Source organism: Loxodonta africana, chromosome 4 (assembly GCF_030014295.1).
Source record: "Loxodonta africana isolate mLoxAfr1 chromosome 4, mLoxAfr1.hap2, whole genome shotgun sequence".
NCBI classification, from domain to species: domain Eukaryota; kingdom Metazoa; phylum Chordata; class Mammalia; order Proboscidea; family Elephantidae; genus Loxodonta; species Loxodonta africana.
In genome coordinates this window covers 36,071,257-36,092,565 of record NC_087345.1, presented here as the reverse complement: position 1 = coordinate 36,092,565, position 21,309 = coordinate 36,071,257, and the positions used below count along the sequence as shown (strand labels likewise).

Sequence of the window (21,309 nt, the reverse complement as noted above, 5' to 3'; positions counted from 1 at the left end):
CTTCCAGTATAGCACTGGTTTGACATGTCTTCCATTTACTTTACTTTTCACTTAGAGGTGGGGGTGGGGTCAGAAAACTATTTATTGGGACGTAGGCTTTGAGAGAAATTGATGGGAAATCTCAAAGACCTCAGAAGGGTCAGACTAGCTGAAATAAAAAGAAGCAAAAATTCTAAATGTAGACTAGATAGCATTAGAGGGTGATCACATTTTCTCTATTCAATTCCATTTTAAAACAGAGAAGCCCTTTTCGGTAGTAACCAAAAGACAGTGTTAGGGCAAAATGTACATGATGTCATGTAGAAAGCATTTGAATATTTTTCATAATTATTTTTTGTTTTAGGAACTGTGATCATGAAGCAGAAAGTAGACATCAGCAAATAAAACCAATGCATTCTCTACCAGTTGCAGGATGGTTTGGAAAAGAAGTAAAATATGAGTTAGAAAGAGGGTTGTGGTCTTGTGTTTGTTTGTTCATTAGCAAGACAATCTACCAGAAAAAGAATTTGTTTCTTAGAGATAATATGAGATGTATGTGAAGTGCCCAGCACAGAAACTGGTATATTCTACTGTGGTCTCTAAATATTGGCTTTCTCTTCTCCTTCTTAACACAACAAAGTTCATGAAAATATTAATAAGATATATTTTTAATTCTGCATGCAAATTAAAACTGATTCTGAAAATATAAACACTTTTACTTAAATGGTATTAATTCTATAGCTCCTGTGACCTAGGTAGATGCTCTCTGTTACATTCTGCAAATCCAAATTTCATAATACACTAAGTAGAAAAGATGTACAGTATTTTAATTTTATTTCCAATACTATGATGGCCCAGAGGTATTCTAAAAAACGGCTTCTGCAGGTGGAATTTTGAGAGTAAAAAAAAGAATGAAAAACTTGACAAGTCAAGATGAAATATAATATGAGCACCTCAAAATCTGAAGGTCCCTAAAATTAAACTTTCCCTTATGGAAATGGAATGTTACTTTCAAATATTTAATTCTCTTTCAATACTGTTTCCTTTCCCTTGTCCATAATAATTCATTATTCAATTAATGCCTTCCATTCTCACTATTTATTCTGGCTTGTCTTTTGAAAATCTAAAGTTGCAGCTCACATGCCTTTCCTTTCTCTTGTTACTTCAGAATCTTCATCTTCCATATTGACTGTAGTGTCAGTATTATTCATGTTGTTGCTTAGTTCAACAACAACTGGAGCCAGTATTAGTAAGACTGCTTTTCTTATGCACTTTGGGAGTTACAAAAATGTTTTCAACAATGGCAGCATCAGTGGAGTAAGTTTGATCCTCCCCTGGGTGCAGTTCTCTTCCTGTTTTTTATCCATACCCACTCTCTTGATGATCTCATCCAGTTTCATAGCTTTAAATATCATCTTTATACTGATGACTCCCAAAATTTATATACTTAGTCCACACCTCTCCTCTGGCTACTGAGTATCTCCACTTGGATGTCTAATAGGCAACTCATAATTAATGTGTCCAAAAATGAGCTCCTGGCATTCCTCTCAAATCTGCTCCCCTAAAGCCTTCTCCATCTCAGAATATGGCTATTCCATTTTTCCTGGTGCTCGGGCTAAAAGCTCTGGAGTCATACTTAGTCCTTCTTCCTCTCACACCTGACATCCAGCCTGTCAGCAAACCTTATTAACTTTATCTATTAAAAAAAACCAGAATTCAACCACTTTTCACCACTGTCATTGATTACCACTCCCCACCCCCAGGCCAGGAATGTGAGGATAGTTCAACAGAAGAAAATCAATCAATGTAATATACTACATTAATAGAATGAAAAAAGAACTACATGATCATCTCAACTGATGCAGAAATGGCATTTGACAAAATCTAACACTGTTTCATGATAAAATCATTCAACAAACTAGGAATAGAAGGGAAATTCCTCAACATTATAAAGGGCACTTGTGAAAAACTCACAGCTAACATCATACTCAATGGAGAAAGACTGAAAACTTTCCATCTAAGTTCAGGAACAAGACAAGGATGCCCATTTTCATCACTGCTTTTCAACTGGGTGTCCTAGCCAGAGCAATTAGGCAAGAAAAAGAAATAAAAGATACTGAAATTGGAAATGAAGAAGTAAAATTATTCCTCTTTTACCAGTGGTCACCATGAGGCAGAGCCCTGATGGCGCAGTGGTTAAGAGCTCAGCTGCTAACCAAAAGGTCAGCAGTTTGAATTCACCAGCAGCTCCTTGGAAACCCTAATGGGGGCAGTTCTACTCTGTCCTATAGGGTCGCTTTGAGTAGGAATCGACTTAATGGCAAGGGGTTTGTTTGTTTGCTTTTTTACCTTGAGGCAGGGGGAGGGGGAATTGGGGAGTTATTGCTTCAAGAGTACTACCTCAGGGTACTATTTGGGCTGATAAATTTTTTTTGGAAATGGATAGTGGGATAGTTGCACAGCACTGTGAATGTGATTAATGTCACTGAATTATACACTTTGCTGTTGTTGTTAGGTGGCATCGAGTCAGTTCTGACTCATAGTGACCATATGTACATCAGAACTAAACACTGCTCAGTCCTGCACCATCCTCACAATTGTTGTTATGATTGAGCCCACTGTTGCTGTCCATCTCATTGAGGGTCTTCCTCTTTTTCACTGACCCTCTACTTCACCAAGCACGATGTCCTTCTCCAGGGACTGGTCCCTCCTGATAACGTATCTAAAGTATGTGAGACAAAGTCTCACCATCCTTGCTTCTAAGGAGCATTCTGGCTGTACTTCCTCCAAGACAGATTTGTTCATTCTTTGGCAATCTGTGGTATATTCAATATTCTTCGTCAACACCATAATTCAAATGCATCAATTCTTTTTTGGTCTTCCTTATTCATTGTCCAGCTTTCGCATGCTTATCAAGTGACTAAAAACACCATGGCTGGGGTCAGGCGCACCTTGGTCCTTAAAGGGACATCTTTGCTTTTTAACACTTGAAAGAGGTCTTTTGCAGCAGATTTGCCCAGTGCAATGCGTTGTTTGATTTCTTGACTGCTGCTTCCATCCATAGGCATTGACTGTGGATCCAAGTAAAATGAAATTGTTGACAACTTCATTCTTTTCTCCTTTTATCTTGATGTTGTTTATTAGTCCAGTCATGAGAATTTTTGTTTTCTTTATGTTCAGGTGTAATCCATACTGAACTATACACTTAAGCCTAATTAAAACAGTAAATTTTTTTGTGATACATTTTACCATAAATAGATAGATCATATCACTCTTCTCTTTAAAATCCCCAGTGACTTCCAGTATCACTCAGAATAAAAACCAGTGACCTGTAAGTGGGACCATATAATTTATGGTCTAAACTGGGACCCCTCTGAACATGAGATGAAAGCAGATGCTAAAAATAACAGATTTGGAAAGCCTGGTGGCATAGTGGTTAAAAGCTACAGCTGCTAACTAAAAGGTCGGCAGTTCGAATCCACCAGGCGCTCCTTGGAAACATTATGGGGCAGTTCTATGCTGTCTTATAGGGTGACTATGAGTCAGAATTGACTCCACGGCAATGGGTTTGTTTGTTTTTTGGTAAGCATAAACTCAGGTATGAAGCCCCACATAATCTCCTCACCAAACCATTATCTCTCTGAGCCCACCTATTATACTCCACCTCAACCACTCTGCTTCACCACCAGCCTCCTCATTGTCCTAGAGGTTCCAGGCAAACTCTTTCTCCGACCTTTGCTCTTTCCCTAGATACGCCCAGGGCTCATTCCCTATTTTCCTTCAGGTCCTTATTCAAACGCCTCAGTGAGTCCTTCCCTGGCAACTCTGTCTAAACATGCAAATCCTCCCTTCCCACTTCCTAGCCCCCTTTCCCTGATATATTTTTTCTTTGCACTTCTCACTATCTAACATTCTATGTATTTTACTTATTTACTTAGCATCTTACATTTAGAATGTAAGCTCAAAGGCAGGAATTTTTGGCTCTTTGCTCTGTATCCCCAACCCTTAAAACAGTAGCTGGCACACAGCACACACTTTATAAATATTTGTAGAAAGAATGAGTGAATCATAACTTCTTTGAAAGGATTAGGGCTTAGTAGACATGTAACATCTGACACAGTTAACAAACACGGTGTTTATTTTAGAGTTATTTTCGTATAATTCAATTCACAAATGTACTTTGGACATTTATGCTTTGTGAGGATCTGTGCTAGGTGCAGGGATTGGAGGGTAAATTACGAAGACGGAAAGGACAATGTCCCTCGGTTCTCGAGTGAACATTACAGGAGTAGAAGAGAGAGGAGATATAATAATAGCTACATATGAGCAACACAGAGCACATGGGAGTGCAGAGGAGGCAGAGATGATACTCAGAGTCTTCAGACACTTGTGATTATTTATCAAAAGCAATAACTTCCCCATTCTTTGGCATGATTCATCTTCCTCATCTCTGAGAGCACCCAAGCCCTAAAACTCCTGCTCCGTGTTTGCAGGATTCTCCATTCCTTGGTAGAAAGCTGTCTTATAAGCCAGATATGTCTGACGTCCAGGTGCCCACCCCTCACCTGCTCTTTATTATCAGAGCTTGATTCTTTAGTGTCAATCATTCATTACTAGTTCAGCATTTTACAATCTGATTTAAGTTTTTGAAATATTTTGACCAAATATTGGCAAAGTTAAACCACCAAATAGGACAAACGGAAAGCAAACAAATGCTACACGGATTTTTTTTTTAATAGCTAGAAAGGGTATTTTTTTTTAAGGAAAAATCTGCCTTTTGAAATCAATAAATCCAATGTTAGTGATTTGGTCTCTGAGTTTGTTCTCATTTTTATGTAGCTTCTTTAAATAATTTTAATTGATAACCACTTCTGTGTTTTCTTTAAATTAAGGGTATCTTTCGAAACCTGCTGCTATGTATCTCTAGCCCAACCACTAAAGGAAGGGAGTAGCCCCAGGGTGTGTATAATGGAATCGATCTAAACAACTACACAGAATATTTCATTTTTAAGTAAATTCAACAAAATTACAGCAGAGAATATGCTTCAAGGTGGAACATTAATGTATTAGATGACTATCTTAGTTAGAAAAAATACTTAATTACTATTTAGATAAAAAGTACTTCCCTCACAAAGAACCCAACCAAATAAAAAGCATGATAAATGGCACAGAAGAACTGTGAACTGGGAAACTCTTTCCCATATTGCTTTTTCTAAGTGATCTTTGGTGACATTAATTGCACACAATTTTTCAATTATACTTTTTCTAATATAAAAATATTAACTTCATTAAAAGCTGCTTAAATAAATTTATCATTTTCTGCACACCTTTACTATACTTGCTTTATCACAAGGTATTAAAACACAATCCTTTCAATGGCCTCAAGAGACATACAAACACTCAGATCTTGAAAGGTATATTATTATTTATACGCAATATTTTGGGAGTTAATTATACATTATCTCATAGTATTTAATAAATTAGTTCAGAAATTATCATGTTTAATCTCTTACGCAGTAGATCGTAACGGCTTTGGGGAAACAAACGTATATTGTTTTTGTAACTTTCATACTACCACAACAGGCACAAAAGAGTATTAGCCTAGATAGTACAGGGGAAGTAGCGCTTGCACTAAAAAACCCATTGCCACCAAGTCAATTCTAACTCATAACGACCCAATAGGACAGAGTAGAACTGCCTCATAGGGTTTCCAAGGAGCAGCTGGTGGATTGAATTGCCAGCCTTTTGGTTAGCACCCAAGCTCTTTAACCACTGTACCACCAGGGCCCCAGCACTAGAAGTCAGGAAAGGCAGATTTTAGCTGGCTAATTGCAGGCAAATCTTTTAAACCCTCTTTAGGCTTCAGATTACTCATTAGTAATGTTCTTTTCCATTGATGACATTTAGATTCCTTTTCAGTGCTCTCATTCTAAGAAACACTACCAAAAGGAATTTTTACCAGTTTTTATCATATTAATAATGAACGCATAGGTTCATCTCCCCATATCTACAGGCTGAAAGAAATGGAACCCTAAATTATGGATGTTGTTCACTCACGAAAACTTGAACTCAGAGTCTCTCAGGAACTCAGAGTCCCTGACACTGCCCATTCCATCAAACACGAATCCTTCCATCTGCTTCAAAAATAGCAAACTCTGCCCTTCCAACACTCTTTATCCCGCACCCTGTTTTATTTTCTCCTGAGTGCTTATCACCCTCTGACATACTTCATATTTTACTTGTTTGTTGTCTAGCTCCCTCCACTCCAATCTACATTTCATGAGGACAAGGATCTCACCTGTTTGGTTCACTGCTATATTCATAGCACCTGAACACGGTATGACACATAGTAGCTCAAAAATTAGTTGATGAATAAATGGATAAATGAACATTATTTAAGATCCTTTATTTGCCCTTCTCCATACCATACGCACATATGCATTTGAATTATGGCTGGCAAAGAGTATACCATGAACTGCCAGAAGAACCAACAAATCTGCCTTGGAAAAAGTACAGCCAGAATGCTCCTTAGATGCGGGGATGGCAAGACTTTGTCTCATGTACTTTGGACATATTTTCAGGAGGTGCCAGTCCCTGGAGAAAGACATCATACACGGTAAAGTAGAGGTTCAGCAAAAAAGAAAAGACCCTCAATGACATGGATTAACACAGTGGCTGCAAAAATGGGCTCAAATACAGCAATGATTGTGAGGATGATGCAGGACTGGGCAGTGTTTCATTCTACTGTACAACAACAACAACCCACACCATAACTTATATTTTTACCAGCTCAGCTTCTCCACATTAACCAGGGTTTCTGAGTCTTATGCTTTACCCATGGCTTATTCATTCGTTCCTCTGCATTATTTAAGTATATCCTCTCACCCTATACTTGCTTGTCATACAATTTTTTTACTCACTCAGTTAAAGATTTATTCATTGCTTTTTATGATCCAAGAGATATGCTGAATTCTAGGGATACAGAGGTAAATAAGACAGACACAACCCTTACCTTCTTTAACAATCCTTCTCTATTACTTCATTCAGGACCCAGCTATTCCCTCTGTTCTTGGCTTCTCTATATTGCTGCCTCCGCCTTTGCTGCCCTTCCTTTGAATCTTACATATTTATAATGCCCTGAGGAGAAAAACTTGTTTGATTCGATTGGTTGCTATTCAATTTTGAATTGAATCCTTTCAAAAGTGAGTTAATAGAACAGGAAGCAAGTGATGCTCACTTCTAAGGAGTTGATAAATACATCATTTTAGAGTTGCTTTTGGGTCACTGGAACAGATGCTGTTTCCAAAATAGCAATGAGCAAAATTCTATGAGGCCTAGCTGTGTGGGACCTAACTTTCCCTGTATTTTCTGTAAGCCCCTTATCCATCTCTACCCTAGAGGTGATCTGAGTGTGCTTCCTTGCATCCTGAAAAAGCCTAACTAACCTACCATTTTTAGCTTCAAGGTTATTATTATCTATTGCTCTAACTAAATAGGAGACTAAGCCCCCAGCTGATAGAGATCCTTGATGTCAAACCCTGCCAACCACCAGGCCTGTCTGTGCCTTTTACTAGGGTTTTGGGAACACTTAATACCTCTACTGCAATATTTCCAAAAATGTATTCTGTGGATCTCTTGAATCCTGAAGGATGGTAACTGGAGTTCTACAACAAGTGGATTCCATGGCTAAATAAGTTTGGGAATGTTACATCCTGTATCTCCCACTTGGGGATACAGAGTGCATAATAAGAATATTTATGCGTTTATAAATGTTTAACTTTGTTAAGCCCAATGTTTCCCAATTTAATTTGACCATGGAACTTTTTATTCACAAACCATAATTAACGTCTCAAAGGACATTACTGCTTAGGAGAAAACCAGTAAGTTTTTTTGCCTTCGTCTTATATCCAAATGAATACAAATGCCTATGAGATTCAGCAACGGACATATGAATACATCTTTCTGATAGCAGTTCTTGGGAGTTAATCATGGAAAGAAAACATGGTTTTGTAGAATAAATAATAGACTTAGAGTCAGAAAACCTGTGATTTAGTTTTAATTTTGTCATATAATTGATATGTGTTGTTGGGTAAATCACGTTATGTCTGAGCCTCAATATCTTCTCTTGTGAAGGAGGCACATTGTAGGATACTCGTCCTCCATTCTTTGATGCTGCTGGTCAGGGTGGATTCATAACTAGGATGAGTCACTCAGATGCTCTCTCTTGAGAATTTCAGTTGAGCAACACAACATGGAAGTTTGAATTGGAAAGTCATGTGGAGTCAGGGCTAGAAATCTGTACCAGGGAGGGCCAAATCCACATCACAGAAGCCAAGAGCCTTGCAAGGAAGCCAAGAGGAATAGAGTGTGGAGATTCAGAGAGAAGCAAAGATGAGAGGCCATGAGAGAAAGAAACCAAGAGAAAGGACACTCAATGATCTTCTAGTTCCTGTGGGTCTACCTGAATTTCATGTAATTAGGCTCTAAGGCATTTCCCCATATCCTTTTAATAAAATCTCCTTTTTCCTTGAACTGGTTTGAGAGGGTTTCTGTCATGGGCAACTGAAGAGTTTTAACCAAAACAACCTGTTAATTACTTATTGTTGTTGTTGTCAGGTGCTGTTGAGTTGGCTCTGACTCATAGCGACCCTATGTACAACAGAACAAAATGCTGTCTGGTCCTGCGCCATGCTCACCATCATTGTTATGCTTAAGCCCAACATGCTTAAGCTAATTACTTAGGTAGGGCAAATAATATTAGAATAATATTTGTCCTACCTACCTATCTAATAGAGCTTGTGAGAGAAGCTACTAAGAGAACTCAAATAATAGTAGTTTGTAAACTCTGGGCTTCTATTAAAACCTAAGCCATTATAAACATTAGCAGTAGCAGCTCAGAATTATGTTCCAGTAAGAGAATAGGGACATGACTACAGAAACACGAAGACTCAGACCCAACAGACTACATTCTCTTCATAATTTTAGTCGTCTTTCTGTTCTACTAAAGATTATCTGATTTCGGCCATTTTCTTCCTTAGAGCCTTTTCTAGGCTCATTACACTGTACTGATGTGTCAACTACTTATTGTTTCATGTTTAAATAAAAGAAATGTAAAGTTAACAATGATTTGATTTCAAAAGTATTATTCTAAGTTTTGGGCCTATGTTTTAAAGTGCCTCTTCATATGACTAGTGCCTTCAGCTCTGAAGATGGAGGTACCTGATTCCTCAGACATAAAACTACAGGTGCTCTAAGGCCCTAAAAGCTGAAAGAAGTATTTTTGAATGAACAGTGGAAACAAAGTCTGGGATAGATTTATGTTAGCCTGAGTAATAGGAGCCCTGGTGGTGCAGTGGTTAAAGCACTCAGCTGCTAATGGAAAGGCTGGCGGTTTGAACCTACCAGCCACTCCATGGGAGAAAGATGTGGAAGTCTGCTTCTGTAAAGATTCACAGCCTTGGAAACCCTATGGGGCAGTTCTACTCTGTCCTATAGTTGCTATGAATTGGATTTGACTTGATGGCAATGGGTTTTTGTTTGTTTTGGTCTGGTTTGGAGTAGTAGGATAATACCTAAGCAAAGTCATAAGCAGTCTTATACAGAATGGAGAAAGATGCAGGTCTATAATATCATAAATTAGCAATAAATGAAATTTGGGAATTCTTATTTTGAAACTAGCTTGACTTATTTTCCTGGATGCTCAATTTCCAAAGGTGGACATTGATGATATAGAGTTGTATTGCAAAATTATTTTGTAGCTCAGCACTAATTTATATTTCTAGACAGGCTTCCTGTCATCTTTATCTTGGAGGGAGACTCTCTTCTGTTCTCTAATACAGGAGGGAAATATTTGTTCCCCAAACTGTACTTTGAAGGGAAGAAACTATATGATGGCATAACGTACATTTGCAAATAATGCTTTAGAGGGGACAGGCATCACTATATGCGTTTTTTTCCCATTAAAATATGTCTTCTGAAATACCAACTACAATTAAAAAAAAAAAAACACTGGATATAAAAGGTGACTGTACATTAAAATAGGAGTCCTCAATGGCGCAAATGGTTAAGCGCTCTACTACTGGCCCAAAGGTTGATGGTTCAAACCCATCCAGAGGTGCTTCAGGAAACAGGCCTGGCAATCTGCTTCCAAAAGGTCACACCCTTGAAAACACTATGGAGTAGTTCTACTCTGCACACATGGGTTCGCTCTTAGTTGCAATCGACTTGAAGGCAACTAACAACAACAACACAACAACATAAATTACGGCCTCTATCTTCTTGAAATTCCTATGTAAACATTAGTAGTAATAAGTACAGGTAATCCCCAATTTATGACGTATTTGAGTTACAACAAACTGCACTTACGACTGTGATCCTTTTTTTTTTACGTTTTATCTTTAATAATATGTACTACATATAATGTTGTAGCATAATTTGCTGATGTTATCATTCTCATGCCAACCCCCAAAACAAATAATGGATTTATAAAGGTACTGATAATAAAAGACAATAGTAATGAGAACTAAAAAAATGAAGCATTCAACTTACATCAACAGAGAATTACAATGGAGTCATCTGAACGGAACCCAGTCATAAATCAGGGACTACCTATAGTTTGGCTTTAGAGAACACATAAGATTTTGCTTCCTCCACAGATGGATCCTGGCTGAAAGCAGAGAATACCAGAAGGATGTTTACCTGTATTTTATTGACTATGCAAAGGCATTCGACTGTGTGGATCATAAAAAATTATGGATAACATTGGGAAGAATGGGAATTCCAGAACTCTTCATTGTGCTCATGAGAAATCTGTACATAGATCAAGAGGCAGTTGTTTGGACAGAACAAGGGAATACTGCGTGGTTTAAAGTCAGGAAAGGTGTATGTTAGGGTTGTATCCTTTCACCATACCTATTCAGTCACGTGCTGAGCAAATAATCCGAGAAGATAGACTGTATGAAGAGGAAGGGAGCATCAGGATTGGAGGAAGACTCATTAACAACCTGGGTTATGCAGACGACACAACCTTCCTTGCTGAAAGTGAAGAGGACTTGAAGCACTTACTGGTGAAGTTCAAAGACCACAGCCTTCAGTATGGATTACACCTCAACATTAAGGAAACAAAAATCCTCACAACTGGATGAATAAGCAACATCATGATAAACAGAGAAAATATTGAAGTTGTCAAAGATTTCATTTCACTTGAACCCACAATCAACACCCATGGAAACAGCAGTCAAGAAATCAAAAGATGCATTGCATTGGGCCAATCTGCTGCAAAGGACCTCTTTAAAGTGTTGAAAAGCAAAGATGTCACCCTGAAGACTAAGGTGCGCCTGACCCAAGCTATTGTATTTTCAATTGCATCGTATGCATGGAAAGCTGGACAGTGAATAAGGACAACTGAAGAAGAATTGATGCCTTTGAATTGTGGTGTTGGTGAAGAACATTGAATAACTATGGACTGCCAAAAGAAGGAACATATCTGTCTTGGAAGAAGTAAAACGAGAATGCTCCTTAGAAGCAAGGATAGAGAGATTGCGTCTTATACACTTTCGACATGTTGTCAGGAGGGATCAGTCCTAGAGAAGGATATCATGCTTGGTAAAGTACAGGGTCAGCAGAAAAGAGGAAGACCCTCAATGAGATAGACTGACACAGTGGCTACAACAATGGGCTCAAGAATACCAACGTTGTGAGCATGGCGCAGGACCAGGCAGTGTTTCGTTCTGTGGTATGTAGGGTTGCTATGAGTTGGAACTGACTCGACAGCACCTAACAACAACAACAACAAATAGATTAGATATGATCACCCATCTGTCAGTTTGTTATATTGCAGTGACACGAGTGTTGATATGATGCTGGAGGAAACCCTGGTGGCACAGTGGTCAAGAGCTATGACTGCTAACCAAAAATGGTCGGCAGTTTGAATACACTAGGTGCTATGTCATTGGTATTTCAAATACCAGCACAGTTGCCCATAGTGGACAGGTTTCAGTGGAGTTTCCAGGCTAAGACATACTAGGAAGAAAGACCTTGCAATCTATTTCTGAAAAGTAGTTAATGCAAAGCCTATGGACCGCAACAGAAGATCGTCCAATATAGTCTGGAAGATGAGCCTCCTATATTGGAAGGCACTCAGATTAAACAGTGGCCACAACAATGAACTCGAGCTAACAGCAATCATGAAGATGGAACAGGACTGTGCAATGTTTTGTCTGTTGTACATGGGGTCACAAGAATCAGAGCCAACTCAATGGCAACTACCATAAGTTAGATAAATGTTCCTTTAGGCATCTCTAAGTAAGTAATTGCTAAGGACTCCTGCTGGCACAATGGTTAAGTGCATGGCTGCTAACTGAAAGGTTGGTGGTTCAAACCTACTCAATGGCTTTGCTGGAGAAAGACCTGGCTACCTGCTTCTGTAAAGATTATAGCCTAGAAAACCCTGTGGGGCGGTTCTACTCTGTCACATGGGGCTGCTATGAGTCGAAATCAATGCAATGGCACCTAACAACAACGAGTAATTACTAGAGCATTATATATAATATGTAGCTTCTATAATAAAGTCAATGTGATACTGGCTAACAGAACATGCCTGCGAACTCCTTCCTAAAACTATATTTTTGCTATTTCATAGATACATGTAACCCAGAGCAGTGAGATGTAGAAAGCCAATATAAGCCTTGTGGATCAATTCCAAAGCAAACTGAGAGTTCAAGCTCTTCATTTGGTTTCAACACAGTGTTTTCCACATAAATAGCAGTGTGTGTAACTTATCTCTTTCCTGTCCTGGTAGTTTCAAAAATGACCATCATGACAGGGTACAAACAAGCTTATGATATTAAATTAACTATAGAGACCATGAAGAAGAATGGACAGTTGCTTGTGCCACATCCTGCTTGATTCTGGTGACAGCAGCACTGTTCCTGGTAGTCTCTTCAAGATGTACACCAAGAAAAAGTAGGTGGATAATATGGCAAAAGTCCATATGTATCTAGGGTAGTTGGGGAAAAGAGAAGTTCCCAAAACATTTTATCATGCCCCTAGCAAGCATCTTCCTCACAACCCAAAGGTGGAATTAGTAGTACTTAAAAGAAAAATTTTCTTGTTTTTAGTATAGGTCACTATGAGTCAGAATCAACTCGACAGCAATGGGTAATGGGTCAGTATATCCTACTTGACTTGGGTTTTACTTGATCTAGTCATTAGGTGTCTGCCTACCACAGACTGTGAAGCCCTTGAAGGAAGAAACCTGGAGGACAGTGCCTAACACATAGTAGGAGCTCAGTATTTATTAAATACAGTTAACTGGAAAGTCTGTGAATAGTAATGTAAATGATTGTTAGAAGAATCCTTGCTTATCTTAGACTTTGTAGCCATTGTAACACATTGGATATATACCTGACACCTAGTCTGACCTTAGAACTATTAACTTTTTAGGCCAGATAATTCTTTGTTGTGGGGGGCTGTCTTGTGCACTGTAGGATGATTAGCAGCACCTCCACCTCCACCCAGTAGATGCCAGTAGTGCCCCAGCAAAAAAACATCTCCAGAAATTGCCAAATGTCCCCAGAGGTCGGGGGTGGGGGGCAAAATTGGCCACAGTTGAGAACCAGTTATCTAGTCTGTAAGTTCAAGACATGTACTAGAATTAGAAAGATTATACTTGGTCTTTTCTTTTTCTGAATCAATATTTATTTAAGTATTGAAATTATTATATTCTCTTGATAGTCTGCTTCCATCCAGTTTTCTCCAGATTTTCGCATATATTTGTGGGTGGGACACTTCCTAGATACATCCAAGTAAGTTAAAAATACCTGTTTCCCCCTTAGGGGAGGGGAAATTAAAATAAACAGAAAACATTCCATACATAAATTGGACCAGGAGCTAAGTAGGCTGTTCGGCAGAATGAGCTTGAGATGGTCTTGGGCCCAGGATAGACCCAAGTCCTTAAACTGAAACTTAGGTGACTGTGAGTCCAAAAAGAACCTTTGTATCTTAAAAGAAACTACCTTCATATGTTGGCTATGCACTCTTGGAATCTTAACAATAAAACTCCACTGTCATACAAAAGTATCCTTCTGACAAACAGATCTTTTTCTCTCTTGGCTTTGTTTTTATTTACTTCCTATTTATGTTAACAGAATCAGGAAGATACTAGCTTGGGATACAAAATCAGGCTGTCTCAGTACTCTTGCCCCTGCATGAGTACAATTAGTAATGCTACTAACTGGAAAAATCAGTAGCACTTTTAAACTCTAAGGTGGAGTGATAATGTTTTGTGTCTATTCTTTCTTAAAATACACAAACAAAACAAATTAGGACCTTAGAATTCTGACTTACGCACAGCCTAGTGGGCAACCTGCTTGAAAATGACTACACATCCATGTCTTAGGGTGAGAAATAATTTATGACAAATAAAGCTCATGAAAAATTCTAATTTCATTCATGTTGCTACAGGTATACCTTCATGCTTTAAAAAAAAATGTGGGCTGGTAACATTTTTTTACCTTACTTACAGTGTAGAGTGAAATGTGTGCCCTTACCTCTCCTCCAGTGCATGGAAAAGGATTGGAGTATCTAGAAGTGCAAATAGCTCCCTTCTTGACAACATCATCTTCCAGGCCAAATGTAGCCGAGCAGTTAATTGCAAAGTACTTGTAAGGCTTCCATGTTTTCCCAAAGTCCTGGGACCGGTCCAGGACCATGGCTGCTGGCCTGGGGGACTTAAACACCATAATTAGGTGAGTGAAGTAGAATTCAGCTTCCAGGTCTAACTGAATCTTTTCTCTGTGCACATCCTCAGCAGATTGCCACCACGTGCGAGGAAACCTGAAGGACGAGTCTGCCATGGCAGATGGCAGGTGAGCCAGGTGAGGATGGGCAGCATTGCATTTGTCACATTGGGGCTGCTGACAAGTCAGATCAGTGTTCTCACTATAGAAGCAGTACAGTTCAGTAGCGTTCTGACCACAGGTGGTGTCCGCCCAGAGTTTTCTCCCTAAAGCCAAATTTCCCATCCGAGGGTTACAGGCTTTTTCACAGCGGGAACTTGCTCCAGCTACTCCGCTCAGTCCTAAGGAAGGGAAAGCATATGTTATTCAAAAGAAATCCTCTGGAAAGCTCCTCTATTCACCTATTACATCTACAATGGTCATGTTATTGCCAAAGAGCTTAAGACTTTCAATAAAGGGAAATTCCACCAAATTAGAGCATGAACATTGTTCCACACTTATACTGCGTTTGTTGTGCAAATGTGTGTGTGTTTGTGTCTCTGTGTGCTTGATTTTTATGTTCAGAAGTAAAATTCATATAAGAGAAAATGAAATTACTTAGGGTAAAGGGGAAGGAGAAGGAAAATGGAAACATTGGAATAAACATTATTGGCCTAAAACTTTTCTAGTGCTCTGCTTTATAAACATTCTCTATATTTGAAATATAGTTATTTGTTTTTGAAGTCATGACTTAACTAACAAAAATCACTATAATGTTTTTAAGATCACCCAATTTTTTTAATTTAGTCTTTTGAAAATAATTTGAGTCCTTTAACATCATCTAGTATGTTTATGAGAATGCATTTAGGAGGAATTGTAAAATTCTCTTTTACTTTATATTTTTAAGTCAATGAAAAACAATAGGAAAAGCAATATGAGAGGTTTAATAAATATACAATGGGACTCATTTTGAGAGAAAAAGCAAGAGGCCATTGGAGCACAAACACATAATATGCATTTCTAATATTAAGTAAATAGAACTATGGAGAAAACCTCCAACAAAGTCTAACTGGCAAAGGGCAGAAAATCTTATTTTATATGCTCTGTGCCTCTTGAGTGCTTCTACCTGTGACAGTTATACAGTAGTTACCTGTTTGCTTAACAGGAGAATGTTTACAGTTTGGCAGCCACAGACACACCTTTAAATATTATCTATGAACTAAAACACCTTCTTAAACACACTCTTCCACCCAAAGGTCCAACAAATGCTAATGTTTCAAAATTACTGAAAATGATATTATCCACTTTATTAACATTCTGGCTATATATTTTAATCCTTTAATTTGGGTTTGTCATTCTTATTATGAATACCTTAAACAAAATCATCTCATTTAAAAATTAAACCAGAGAGGAAAAGAAGAAAAAAGGAAGTCAAATGCCAAATTCTGGCTAAGTGAACGTTTCTGCTTCTTAAGAGGGAGCACCTCTGAACTGTTATCATGGTGCTGCTAAAGGGAGCCAAATGAGAGCTTAGGCTAAAACTTCTCACACACTGACTGACAACCAGCAGCCTCACACAGGCTGGCAACCAAAATAAGGGGCTTCGTTAGGCACGATTTCCACATGTCATGTTAGAAGTGTGCATTATGCCTGGGCTCTGTTTGCTATTGTTCTGATTAGCTGGGGCAACAATTGGTTGTGGCCAGGATCACACAAACACACAGTTTGCTATGACTCACCTGTAAAGCATTTCGGGGAAAATCATATACTGCCCGTACAAGTATTTTTGACTTGAAACACTTGCTTTGTGATATTTATTTACAACCTCTTGATTGCGTGCATATTTTTGCCATAACATGGTTTGAAAAGGGGAAAGGTTTATTAAACTTCACTTGTGGTTGGGGGAGCATGTGTAAGTGCACACTGGAGTGCATAAGTAGGAAGAGTTAAAGTCAAATCTTAGACCTATAATGGCTCTTTAGAGGAAAATATGGAATAATTTAAAATTCCTCCAAACTAATAAGAATTTCAGAAAAGATAATCAATGGGCAAAACACTTGGAGATTCCTAGGGGAGTGACCATCCAAGCATAGAAAGGATGCTCCTATGCTCCTGTTTTGGGATGCAGGTTCTAAATCTCGGATTTTAGTGTGCGTCAGCGGCTCTGGGGGGAGAGAGGAAGAGGCCCCAAGGAAAGAGAGAAGTGCAACAATACTCTCTACGTACCAGTCCATTCTTCCAAATCACACTCCCCTTTCTGGAGCAAGCGAGATACTTATGAGAGACAAGGATGGCTACAGAGTCCCTCACTTTCTTTCTCCCTTACACACAGAGCTGCAAACCAGCTGATCCGCAAGCAGTCGGGAGAGGAGCAGAAGGGGCACCCAGAATTTAGAAACGCGAGCTAGGGACGAATGGCCAACGGCAGCCAAGAAAGCCGGCAGGGAGTGGGAGGGATAGGGCATCTGACGACGCCTCTGCCGGTCGTCCAGTTGCCAAGGCAGGGAGCAGACCCGCCTCCGACCTCCCGCGGAGCCTCGGCCAGGGTACCAGTTCCCTAGGGGCGGCCAGCCAGCTCCGTGCAAATCCAGGGTGATCACCACCTATGGTCCTAGTCCGGGGTCTCACTGCGTTCCAGCCACTCCCCTGGTGAGAGGGCCCAGCCCCCGCCCCAGGTGTCCCTACCTGGCTCCCTGGTGCCCAGCATGAGGTCGCTCGTGATCCCTCTCAACGAGAGACCGGCCCCGGCCCACGCGCGCCCAGGGTCGCTGGGCCACCCCTCCCCATCATTCTTCAGGCCATGAAGTGCCTGGGGATGGCGAGCTGGGTCCTTTGTTCCCTAACAAAGTGGAAAGACAGTTTTTTACAAGCCAAAACCCAGAAAGAAACCATGGTCGTGGTGTCCCCGGCTGGGCGCACCCAAGATATCGGGTTACCCAAGGGCACGTGAATCTCAGTTGCAAAAACAAAAAATCAATAGTATTTTAAACTGCGGAGACTCGGGGAAAGGAGCCGGAACATGGCCACTCATTTCATCCCGGGGAGCTGAGCTCTGCGCTCCCAGCCTGGACTCCCCTGCACCCCCGAAGAGAAGGGGAAGAGAAGGCGCGAGGGAAGGGGGAGTGGGGGCCCGGCAGCGTCACCACCCACCTGCGGCCACCGCGGAGCAGCCCCAAAGCAGCAGCAGCCGCGCGCAGCTCCCCATGGCCGGGAGGGGCCGGGCCGGGCGGGTGCGGGAGGGAGCCGAGACCTCTCGGCTGTGGGATGAATCGCCAACCGTCCTCGGGAGGAAACGGGGTTCTTTATTTCTTCCTCCTCCTGGGGCGTCAGGCTCAGTCAGTGGGCGCCGGCGGCCGGGTGCCGCGGGCCGTGGCCGCGCTGGGTTGGGGGTGACCCTCGGGCACCGGCCTGGCGGGGCCCGGGCACCTCGGGGGCGGCGGGAACCCCGCGACCATAGCCGGCCTGGCAGCGCTGGCCAGCGGAGCGACCCTGTGGGCTGCTCCGCCGCTCGTCCAGGGCTCGGCGCCCGCAGCAGCCGCTGAACTTTGCGAGACCTTTCACTTCCCGGCCGCCGCCGCCGCCGCCGCCTCCTGGGCGTCCTCCTCCGCGTTTACCACCTCCTCTTGCTGCTGCGTCTCGGTCCCGTTCTTCTCCATGGGCAGTTCCATGGGATGCATTTTTATTGCACCGACACCGCGGCGCTCCGGTGCCAGCCCTCCTCCCTCTCGCACCTCCACCCCCTCCTCCCTCCCGCCCCCCGCGCTTGACAGCCCGGGCGGTGGAGCCCGCGCGGCCCAGTGGGCTCTGTCGCCGCCGCCGCCGCCGCCTGGGAAGGGGTCCCGGCTCCCCCTCCGGTCGCCCCAGCTGCTACCTGCCCTCTGGTCTCCCCTCCTCAGCGCTGGCGCCCGCCAGTCACTCTGGCCCCCAGTTTCCCTTGCGCCTCTCCCGACTCTTGTTCCACATCTCACTGCGTTGACCCCCGTGGTGCCCTCCAGCACCCACAGGCCTCCTCTGGGGAGCGATCTCCCACCTTCTCCCGGAACATTCCTGAGCGCAGTTGACTCCCTCTTGATCAGGTCAGGGCATGCCAAGGGGCTTAAAAAACGGCAAAACAGGCTAGCGCCTACTTCCTACACCCCCCAGCAAAGCAAACTGTCCTTCTTCCTCCCGCCACCCCTTCTCCGGGAGTCCTACCACCCGGAGACAGAGCCTCCGACCTAGCACGAAGTCAAGGGCACTGAGAGCGCGCTAACTGCTAAGTGGCGCTCTGTGCTTCTCCACCGCCTTTTTGGGGGGCATCTTGGCTGAACAATCACTGCCTGCTTCATCGTAGGATGGACCTAATTTCGTGTAAAAGGTGGTCCCTAATGCAAACTTACGGTGCTACAAAAAGGGGGTGGTGTGGGGGTGGGGCCACAGGATTAGCTAGTGGGCAGTTGAAGAACTTCTCTGTATAGAGGTAGGGGCATGACAAAGAAAACCAACTTGGCCCTTCCAAGAACTCTCACTTAAGATTACGTTGTGCGGTGAAACACTGTTAGGAAATAAGTTACAGGTAACAATTTAGCAGGAACCACAAGCAGCTAATTGTGGATAGGATTGTTAATGGCTGGTGCTTATGGAAGGAGAATAAATAGCACTTGAGTCTGGGACTTTTGCAAGTTAAGGGAAGATAAAATTCCGTGTATACATCAGGGACATTGGCAAACGTTGAGTAGAGATCAAATTTTTTTTTTTTTTGCAGAGTTCATTTTGTGCCTCTGAATATTTTCCACAAAACTACAGATACCAATACCAGTTGTACGTGCTTACAGGTGTAAATCACCTTTATATATGAACCTCTGAGTCTACTATATTTAGCATAACTACTCCATTTCTCACTATGAGTTGTAAAAGCATTTAATATGGGCACCAATCCTGCATTTATTATACACTTCCTTGATTGCTTATTACTGGTTCTTGTTTTCTCTAACAAAACAGTGAGCTCCTTAATGGTAGGACAGTCTTTTATATTTAATCTATACAAAACATGATTACATTGTTCTTATACCCTCCACATTATTCTTAACTGGGGAACCCTGCTAGGGGTTCAATGAAAGTTCATCAAAAGTTTTTGACTGAATTGTGTTAAGCTTATTGTTATATACTGACAATAGGAACTAAGGAGAAAACCAGTAAAATCAGAATGATTCCCCATAGTCTAACGGGATCTGCAAAATCCACACCAATACTTTATATAAGAAGGAGCTTAGGGGAGAAAAGTAATCAACATGCCAGTCAATTTCATTTGGTTGTAAACACAACGTTTCATTAGATATAAATTATATTTGCATACAGAAGAAGCTATCCAGGAAAAGTTTACCTATATGAGGAAAATCTTGCTCAGTAGTAAGTATATTATTGCCTATGATTTCATGTTTTTGAAAATTTCAGCAATGGACTCAGAATATTTTTTAATTTTGTGAACTAGTAGGAAGCTTAGCAAACTTACTGAATTTCAATGACACGTTTTCAGAAACCACATAATTGACAAATTCGATCTAGAATGCTGCTGAGAACCAAAAAAAAAAAAAAAACTGTAAGGAACCATTGGGTGCAGGGACAAAGCTCCAAAAGCTGTAAAGCTGTTGGTCTGTGAAAACTTTGTATAATTAGTGAGAATCCTAATGGATCATAGGATATTAAGAATCAGAAGGGACCTTAGGGACACTTGAGGCCATCTTCTCACCTTGCCAGGAATCCACAAAATCTCTGCTCGGTGTTCATTCAGTCTCTGTTCTAAAAATTTCAATAATCAAAAGCTTCAAAAAAAGGCCTTTGTGGTATTATTTAACTGTGACATCTCTCTTCTTGAAATTCTACTTATGTTTATAGTTTAGTCTTCCGCAACCATACTGAGTAAGTACAATTTCTTTTCTATCTGATAAGTATTCAAAGACCCAAAGTCAGTTTTCATTGCTCCTTTTAACTATTCTCATCCTAAGTATTTATTTACTCACCCATGTAACGTGATTTCCAAACCTTTCAACCTTGTAATCATCCCTTTTCTGATATACTTTAGTTGGTCGACATTGACCTTATAATATGCACCTAGAGCTCAACACCAGTGCTGTCTGATCAGTGTAGGTTAAAATGGGACTAACAGTTCCCCTAACCTAGGTCTAGGATTTATATGGAGTCCCTGAGTTGTGCTCAGCTGCTAATCAAAAGGTTTGAGGTTGAAGGTTTGAGTACACTCAGAGCTACCTTGGAAGAAAGGGTTGTCAATCTGCTTCTGAAAGGTCACACCCTTGAAAATCCTATGCAGCACAGTTTTACTCTGACACCCATGGGGTCACCATGAGTCAGACTTGACTCATGGCCACTGGTTTTAGGATTTATATTGCTGTAGCCTAAAAATGAAGGAGACCTGGTGGTACAGTGGTTAAGTGCCTGGCTGCTAACCAAAAAGCTGTCAGTTTGAACCCACTCAGAGGCCCCTTGGGAGAAAGACCTGGTGACCTGCTCCTGTAAAGATGACAATCTAGAAAACACTGTGGGGGCAGTTCTATTCTGTCACTTGAGGTCACTATGAGTTGAAATCAGCTTCTAACAACAGCGGCCTAAGAAAGCA

General features: G+C 41.2%; 1 protein-coding gene across 2 annotated transcripts in view; it reads right to left on the bottom strand.

Annotated features, from left to right (window-relative positions):
* Window positions 1-18,120, bottom strand: part of NTN4 (netrin 4) — a 123,536-nt gene extending 105,416 nt beyond the window's left edge. For both annotated transcript variants that reach the window (XM_003405268.3, XM_010599434.3), the window contains exons 1-2: window positions 17,847-18,120; window positions 14,529-15,058 (exon numbers count right to left, since the gene is read on the bottom strand). In XM_003405268.3, the coding sequence (XP_003405316.1) occupies window positions 14,529-15,058; window positions 17,847-17,901 (585 nt within the window). In that variant the 5' untranslated portion in view covers window positions 17,902-18,120. The remainder of the gene's footprint in view (window positions 1-14,528; window positions 15,059-17,846) is intronic.
* Window positions 18,121-21,309: the final 3,189 nt, after the last annotated feature.